The sequence below is a fragment of the Helobdella robusta genome (assembly GCF_000326865.2).
Source record: "Helobdella robusta unplaced genomic scaffold HELROscaffold_6, whole genome shotgun sequence".
Taxonomy (NCBI): Eukaryota; Metazoa; Annelida; class Clitellata; order Rhynchobdellida; family Glossiphoniidae; genus Helobdella; species Helobdella robusta.
The window spans coordinates 6,042,397-6,052,198 of NW_008705330.1; the positions used below are offsets into that span (position 1 = coordinate 6,042,397).

The following is a 9,802-nucleotide window of genomic DNA, read 5'->3' on the forward strand; positions in this document are numbered from 1 at the left end:
ATTTAATTAATAATTTAATTATTTACTAATTTTTTTTATGATAAAATAAATAAAATCAAGAGCGTGCCAGCTACACAAACAAACTATAAAGAAAATTAAAGTATAAATATTACAAACACAAAATTTAAATAAAAAAAAAATAAAATTAAGAAAATCAAAAGAGTAAAAGTGAACTTTTTTTCCAAAAAGATTTTATTCCCTAAACTAGTCAGCTCCGGTGTCGAGGTCACACACATTGGACTAAATGTCATATCCCCAATATGCTGATCGCTATAGAGACCAGGATAACTTCACTAACAGCAACACTAAAAATAATACTAATTGTCATATCTACACACTGTGCTTTCATCACCCATTCATCTATGATTCATGATAAGACACCAGCCTCTTCATATCTCAATGAGTGGGCCGTTCAGATCGACGGCAATGAAACAGTCGCCAAGTCTCTAGCTTCGAAACATGGATTTTTCTACATCACTAGGGTGGGTGTGTTGGTTTATTTATTGTTTTTTTTATGTTTTTTTAATTTTTTTTATGTAGCTACAGCTATAAAAGTTGTTTATTGAATGTTTCTAGTAGTGTGTGTTTGTACATTTATCCGTGTCTGTGTGTTTTTGCTGATTCTATTTGTAAAATAGAAGAATGAAATAAAAACAATAGCAAGAACAATAATAATAAAACAAATTATGAAATGATAAATTGATAAATTTATGGTAACTTTGCCAAGGTGAGGAATAATCAATCTTTGTTTTGCGTCCAGAGACCCGGTTTCTCGAGGTAGGACGTAAGTGAGGAATAGACAAAAACTTGAATTAATTTTTTGTTTTTTTTTTGGAAGAGAATTCATTTTAAAATTATGTTACTGTAGTTCGGGACCATCATACAGTAAAAAAAGTTAATTTAGTTTAATAATAGTAATAATTATAATATATTAATAATAATAATATTTAATAATATGATAATAATAATAATCAAATGATGTAATGCCTAAAAATAGATATTGTATTAATTTATCATGATAGTAATTGGAAGATGCACTATCTAAAAATAGATATTGGAAAATTATTACCTCTTTCGACACCCTCGCATTGCCAAGCGGTCGCTGAGGGAGACGACATCTGACCACCTCAGTTCGCTGCAACACGAGAACAAGGTTCGACAGTGATTGTGATGCTGATGATGATGGTAATGATAACAGTGATGGTGATTTTGATGGTGATGATAATAGTAATGACAAATTGTGATGAGGATGATGATAACGAATGTGATGATGGTGATGGTAGAAATTTCCGAGGTTGGCTACAACATCTCCATCACCACCATCATCATCATTGGCATCCTCCCATCTCCCTCATCATCCTCACTATCTCATCACACACAGGTAAAGTGGATAGAGCAGCAGAGAGTTAGGAGGAGAGTGAAGAGGAATGTCCATTTCACTGACAACAAGTGGCCGAAGATGTGGTACTTGGTGGGTGTCGTTGTCGTCATCGTCTTCATCATCGTTTTCATCATCATCCTCATTATCATCATCGTCGTCGTCATCGCCCTCATTATTGCTATCGTCATCATTACTAACTTCATCATCGTCATCGACGTCATCAGTATTGTTATCATTTTGATTAACACTGCCATTCATTATCATCATTCTAGTACCATCATCGTTATCATCATCATCTTTATTATCGTTCATAATCATTATAATTTTTATTCATAATCATTATCATTTTTATTCATCATCGTCATCATTTTCATGCATCATCATCATTTTCACCATCTCCAGCATCATTGTCATTAATAAATAAATATCGTCCTTGACATTTAAAAACTACAAAACAGAATGGGGCCGTAAACTTTGACATGAACTTGTTGCGTGCCTGGGAGGCGGGCTACACCGGCGAGGGCGTCGTCGTAACCGTGCTCGACGATGGCATTGAGAAAGATCACCCCGACCTTCGAAATAATTATGTAATTGGGTCGGGTTACTGTGGGTGCTGTTTTATTGGTCGTTAATAAACTTGTATGTAAATGGGTCAGATAAGGCTATTGGTTAAGTTATTGCATATTAAGTAATAAATGTAAATAGGTCAGATAAGTCTATTGGTTAAGTTATAAGTTTACACATATAACACAAACACGTACACACACAGGCACACACATACACACAGACAAATTATTTTCACGCACACACCCACGCACGCACACACACACGCACACACACACGTCATCATCACCATCATCAAAATGATGACAGGATGAAGACGCCAGTTATGACGTCAACGATCAGGACCCCGACCCCCAGCCAAGATACGAACACTCCAACGAAAATAGGTCGAATTTGTGTTTCTATGTATGAGTTTATTTACTGTGCGTGTGTTTTGTATCTGCATATACCACTGCATTTTGTATTTATTCAATTGTATTTTGTTGTGGTACTGGGCATTCAGATTGTATAATTACATAAAACTTGTGGGTTGTTTTCTATATTTGTCATGATGGCCTGGTGCTCTGCCTGGCAAACTCTGCTGGACGGTTTTGAATTTTATCGGCATGACGCGGACGAAATTTTAAAAATCTGGCACCATCAAAGAAAATTTAAAAAATTTCAGAATGATTTATTTTTTTTAAAACGATCTAAAACAAAAAAATGCCGTTTTAAAAATGTCGCAATTTTATACCTCCACTCCCTTCTTGAATATTGCAACCACGTATTCTGACAGCTGATCACGCTCATCTCAGCAGGAATATTTAATTCGTGATGGGTTGAAATATTTAATTTGTTATGGGTCAGCTTTCGCGTGCTCTTTTCCACACTCATCTCACCTCATTACAACTGCTAATCAGTTATTTTTAAACGGCTGACCACTGTTGTGCTAGGCTTCTTTCCCTGAGGCAGTCTTTGGATTTGATTGGCCATGCTTTCTTTGGCGCTCTCACTTTCATATCCATCTCACATATTCCAACAATTTAGGCAGCTGACATCTGATCTGATGAACTTTTTTATTGCGTTTCTCGCTGGCTATCTCCGAGCTAGGCCCGTTAAATTCAACACCACCACCATACCACACCACACATCATCGTCACCACCACACCACCACCACCACACCACCACCACACATCATCGTCACCACCACACATCATCATCAGACATGGAACGAGATGTGCTGGTGAAATTGCAGCAGAGGCCAACAATGGAATCTGCAGCGTCGGCATTGCTTATCGCTGTAGGATCGGTGGTCAGTTAATTAATTAATTCATTATTAATTAATTAATTATTTTTCAATTAATTAATCAATTAATTTTAATTAATTATTTGTTAACAATTAGTTAATAATTGATTGATGTAATTAAATGGTAATGAATTTTTTGTTTTATGTTTGTTTGTTTGTTCGTTTATGTTATATGCATGATTTTTGTTACTCACTCTTGAACTGATCTATCTAATTTTCAAAAGATTTCCTTTTGCACTTCAATCAATTAGCCAATTAATCAATCAGCCAATTAATCAATCAAGCAAGCAATCAATCAATCAAGCAAGCAATCAAGCAAACACTCAATCAATCATCCAATCAGCGTTAAACCAACCATACATTCCAATCATTCAATTAAACCATCAATCCATTCATCCACCCATCCATCTACCGACTCGCAGGCGTTCGAATGCTGGATGGTGATGTTTCTGATGCTGTGGAGGCACAATCCCTCACACTGCACCCCCACTACATTGACATCTTCAGCATTTCTTGGGGCCCGGACGATGACGGCAAGACAGTGGATGGCCCTGGACCCCTTGCTAGGAAGGCCTTCTCTGACGGGGTTCTCATGGTGAGGATGATGCTGAGGCTGCTGTGATGATGATGAAGAAGAAGAAGATGATGATGAAAATAATAATGATAAGAGTGTTGATGTCTTTTTAAAAAACCATTACTACTAGATATTTTTTCGTAATAAAAGTATCAGCCTATCGTGTGCATGAGGCTATTCGCACATGCAACCAAATGAGCCCGGCGAACGTATACAGACTTGAAATTTATTTACCGCATTTGACCTTTTAATTTTTGACCTTCTGACCTTTGCAGGGTCGCAAGGGCTTGGGTTCAATATTTATCTGGGCTTCAGGGAATGGAGGGAAGGAGGGGGATGGATGCAACTGTGATGGATACACCAACAACATTTACACACTTTCTATCAGTAGTGCCACCGAAACTGGACAGGTGATAATGATGATCATGATCACGTGACCACACAACATTACCACGTGACAACACAACATAATCATATGACCACACAACATAATCATATGACCACACAGCATAATCATATGACCACACAACATAATCATATGACCACACAACATAATCAAATGACCACACAACATAATCAAATGACCACACAACATTAGCACGTGACCACACAACCTAACCACGTGACTGACCACACACACACACGCCCTCACAGGTACCTTGGTATTCAGAAGCCTGCTCCTCGACACTGGCCACAACATTCAGCAGCGGCACAAATACGGATAGACAGATCGTCACAACGGATCTGAGGAAAGGATGCACCGAAGGACACACAGGGACCTCTGCTAGCGCTCCATTGGCTGCCGGCGTTTGCGCCCTCGTTCTTCAGGCCAAGTTAGTGAATTGTGATTGGTCGGCTTGGTGGGCTGAATTATTGATATGATTTGCTGAAATCTGATAGGATGGATAAATTTTTTGTGGTGGTAATCAGTGCACTGTGATGGTAAATTGGCTGAATAGATTTAGAAAACTATGACAAAGTACAAATTATAAAATAAATTGTCATCAGTGAGTCAATGAGTGAGCGATTGATTGGTTGATTGAATGATTGATTGATTGATTAAGTGAGTAAGAGTGAGTGATTTTATTTTTTTCACAATCCCAGATGGGTGAGTTTGTGTATTATGTTATTTTCCTCATAGCTCTGGACTGACATGGCGCGACCTGCAGTACATTATCGTCCTAACTGCCCAGCCCAACAATCTCCTGGCAGAGGATTGGCAGACCAATGGAGTCGGAAAGTTGGGTTTGTGATGGTGATGATGATGAGGATGATGATGGGGGGTGGCGATGATGGTGATGGGGGTGGCGATGATGGTGATGTCTGATGGGTTGTGATAATGATGATGACTGACAAACTCTCACTCAGATAGATACTTATAACCACGACTGTATCTTCATGGATCTTGATCTACAGTACATTTTTAATTCACACTAAATTAACGTATGTTCTGTAATGCATGTACGCATGTGGACATGTGATTCTCATTTATGGCTCTACAAAAGCTTTCTTGTAGCTGTCCTGTCATTTTGTTTGGATGTTTTTTTAGCAAAAGTCACCCCACTCTATCCCTATCATCATCATCATCATCGCGCTGACTCTATCGCAATCATCACCTTCATCATTATACTCTCACTTCATCACAATCATCATCATCATCGCAATCGTATTCTCTCTTCACCACCACCACCACAAACCAGTGAGTCATTATTTTGGATACGGTCTGCTGGACGCGCACACGATGATCAGGCTGGCCCTCAACTGGTCCAACGTCCCAGAACAACATAGGTGTGAAATCGTCTCCAAAAATTCACACCGGTCTGTTTATCATTGTTATTATTATTATTATTTATGATGATGATGATGATTATCGTCACCATCGTCATCATCGTCGCCAGGAACATTCCGATGTACAGCCAGATTGAGAACATTTTATACAGCGATGGATGCCACGATGACAAGTTGCATCACGTGCAGTACCTCGAACACGTCATCGTCACTATCACCTTGACCTCGACCAGGAGGGGCGAGTTGGAAGTCTACATCACTTCTCCCAGGGGTACCAGGTTGGCCATTCATTCGTTCATTCATTCATTCATTCATTCGTTCGTTCATTCATTCGTTCATTCATTCATTCATTCGTCCAAACATTCTTCCTCCTAATCTTCCATCACGATGTCTAGTATGGAATTGTCGATTTTTTACCGACGATATTTTTTCAGTGTTGGCTTTGGTATCGGAAAAGGTTAAAGGTACATTACACTCTTCCATAGTTCAGAGGATTCAACAAAGCGCACAAACATCGTATATGAATACGTGCTAAACGACGCATCACACACGAAGCATGTGATAGGCGGGGATCATTTTGTCATATTCGAACCCGATTACTACCAAACAGCACCGGGCGACCTTAACCATTAGACCATCACGCCGCCCATAGCAGTACTTTTGAGGTCGAGTATCGAACTTAATACCGCCGATACTTTTAAACAGAAATAAAATCGATACCCGAAACGAAACTAATACCGTAGAACTTCAAGCGAATGTATTTTGAATGGTGTTTATAATTTTATTTTTTAAAGTTCGCCGCACTTTACAAGTTTACGAAGTGGTAAATTCTGAATTCGATGTTCAGTTTCGGCGTCTTTTGCTTGTTTGTTGTTTTTAAAAATTGTATTTTACACCAGTGGTCATTTCTCGCTGTTATATATTAACCACCGAATGCCGTTGTTTGATTGAACTTGGCAACATAATATTTGAGTATTGTTAACAATCCTGCCTTCCATTCATTCATCTATTTATTAATTTTTTTACCAATCAATCAGTCAATCAATCACTCAATCTATCAATCATTCTCTCAATCGATCTATTCATTTTCACATTCATTCATTGACATAGCAATTGCTCATTTGCTGAACCAGTCAACCAACCAACCAACCAGTCAACCAACCAACCATCCAACCAATCAACCAACCAACCAGTCAACCAACCAATCAATCAACCAATCAATCAACCAACCAGTCAAACAATCGATCAACCAACCAATCACAGATCGACCTTACTGGCGCGCCGACCAGTGGACTCATCGGCAGAGGGATTCAACAATTGGTCCTTCATGACGACACACTGTTGGGGCGAAACTTCCGAGGGCGCCTGGAAACTGGAAGTTAAGAATTCAGGAAGTTACGGTCAGTTTGCATGTTCATTTGTGTGTTGGTTTGTTTGTTTGTTTGTACGTTTGAATGTGTGTTTGTTTGTTTGTTTGTACACGTGTTCGTTTGTGTGTTTGTTTGTGTGTTTGTGTGTTTGTTTGTTTGTACGTTTAAATGTGTGTGTGTGTTTGTTTGTGTGTTTGCCTGTGTGTTTGTACGTTTGTGTTTTCTTTTGTTTTCATTTCCGCCATACACACACAGGCACAATCGTGCACACACGTACAAAATCCCGAAATAGACACGCACACAGGCATAAACACAGACACACACAAACTTAAGCAAACACACACAAACAAATAAACACACACACACATACAATGCATACGCACACAAACAAACAGCGAAACTGGTCAGTTGGTCGTTGGTGCTGCATGGCACGGAGTACTATCCATTGTTGTCTTCTTCACCAGGAATCTCATATGCGTTCAAAAAATTCAAAGAGAAGAGAGGTTGTTGTCGTTGTTGTGGTTGATGTTGTAGCTGTTGTTGTTGTGGCTGATGTTGTACTATTGTCGTCATGACTGTTGTCGTAGTAGCTGATGTTGTTGCTGTTGCTTTTTTAGCCGTTGTTGTTGTTGCAGCTGATGTTGTAGCTGTTTTCGTTGTAGCTGATATTGTAGCTGTTGTTCTTATAGCTGTTGTTGTTATAACTGATGTTGTAGCTGTTTTCGTTGTAGCTGATATTGTAGCTGTTGTTCTTATAGCTGCTGCTGTTGTAGCTGATGTTGTAGCTGTTGTTCTTATAGCTGTTGTCGTTGTAGCTGTTGTTTACGATGCTGTTTGATTTAAAGTATTTAGTTTCAGCTCGCTAACATTTTTGTTACTCGTTTATGATCCCTCTTTGTAGCGACATTAAGACCTTGGCCGTACAACTACAACAACTACCACTCTCCTTACAACAACTACAACATGCACAATAGCATCAACAGTCACAACATCAACAACATCAACAACAATTACAACAACGCAATCCGCAACAACAGACTTTCATTATACTACAACAAAAAGAAGCACAGGCTATCCGACTCACCTCACCACCACCATCACCACCACCACCACCATCGTCAGCATCATAATTATCGGGATTATTATCATAACTCGTGCGGCAAATCACCGTCATCACTACTATTACAATCGTTCATGTTTTTCATGCTAATGGCGTTTCTTTTATCACCATCATCGTCTTCATCATCATCATCTTCATCTTCTTCATTATCATCATCATCTCCACTCTCAGCATTATTATCCTCATCACCACTACAATCACTACCACCATCGCCATCTTCATCATCGTTGTTGTTACTTAGATAGTTTTGCATGTGCGCGCCTATTGCGTTCGTTCGGTATGTTCACGCACACAAACACACAAACACACACGTACACATAAACGCATGAGAACAAAAACGTTTATTATGCGTTTGCACATATAGTAATTTTCACATAAAAACATGCATATAAATTTTCATCAGTGTATATATTTTTTTAAGTTGCTGGTATGTATATGTATCTATGTATAAATACGTTCGTGTGCGTGCGTGTGTGCGTGTGCATATGTGTACGCTGTGAATGTGCGGGTTTATTACTGTAATTTCATTTTTTCCCTTCATTTTGTATTAATTAATATTCCACCTGGTTCCATCTTTATTGAAATCTATCATGCTATATTTATATATACGTATGCGCATGCCACGCACACATGCACCACACACACACACACACGCACACACACTCACACACGCACGCACATACACATATATATATACATACACGTATACGTGTGTATCTTGTTCATCCAGCTGATGTACATTTGTTCAATTTGAGATTTAATTACAAAAAAAATGTTGATAGGTTTTTTTGAGGAAAGTCATTTTTAACCATTAAAAAATTCAGTATTATTATTATAATTATTATTTTTATTATTTTATTATATATATATATATATATATATATATATATATATATATATATATATATATATATATCTGATGAATCACCCTTCTGTAGTGATTTTAATTTAGAATAAAAATAATTAATACTTAAAGAAATCAATACAGTTCCAAGTTTTGGTAAAAAATAAAATATTGAGCATCGAATTAAGTCATATAATTGAATTCAATATAATTAATTTTTTAATAGAATTAATAACATATTAAATATAACTTAATTTAACTGAATTTAAACTAATCAGTATATACCTTTTTGGAAAAATAAAAGCTTAGTAATGTGGCTATACATAAAAATTGTTTGATTTTATTCTCTTGATATTTCTCTTGATCAATATTTTATGAGTTAATTTCATCGAGTTATTTATTATTTCGCCCTAAAACGTACATATATTTGTAGATACATACTCATACACATACAAACACACACTCACACACAGACACACACACACACACGTTCGCAAACACACACAGACACACACACACACACACAGTGTATATGTAAATATAATGATGGCTTTTACATAAATTTTTACCATTCTAAATGACCAAATTATAGTCACATAAAACGCATACACACAAACACACACACACACACACATATATATATATATATATATATATATTTATATCTTTATATGTTATATATGAGTTATATACAATATTTTCATAATTACTTATACAAGTTTTTCTACATACACACCTACACACAATTAATGTAATTTGCTTACATGTATTTACATATTGTGTTATATTTATATATATATGTATATATATGTTTATATATATATATATATATATATATATATTATGTTCACCTATGTTTTTCACAGCGTGTTATCT

The 9,802-nt window shown here is 37.0% G+C and overlaps 1 protein-coding gene across 1 annotated transcript; it reads left to right on the forward strand.

The window, feature by feature from the left end:
- Positions 1 to 362: 362 nt before the first annotated feature.
- On the forward strand, positions 363 to 8,978 carry HELRODRAFT_107946 (hypothetical protein; the record flags this gene model as incomplete). The annotated part of the gene is made up of 15 exons (XM_009029492.1): positions 363 to 482; positions 1,052 to 1,153; positions 1,382 to 1,471; positions 1,840 to 1,968; positions 2,255 to 2,331; positions 3,148 to 3,236; positions 3,653 to 3,825; positions 4,080 to 4,214; positions 4,459 to 4,637; positions 4,946 to 5,049; positions 5,505 to 5,622; positions 5,703 to 5,870; positions 6,856 to 6,992; positions 7,358 to 7,465; positions 7,864 to 8,978. 15 exons carry the CDS (start codon positions 363 to 365, stop codon positions 8,325 to 8,327), a joined length of 2,193 nt encoding a protein of 730 aa, XP_009027740.1. The 3' UTR covers positions 8,328 to 8,978.
- Positions 8,979 to 9,802: the final 824 nt, after the last annotated feature.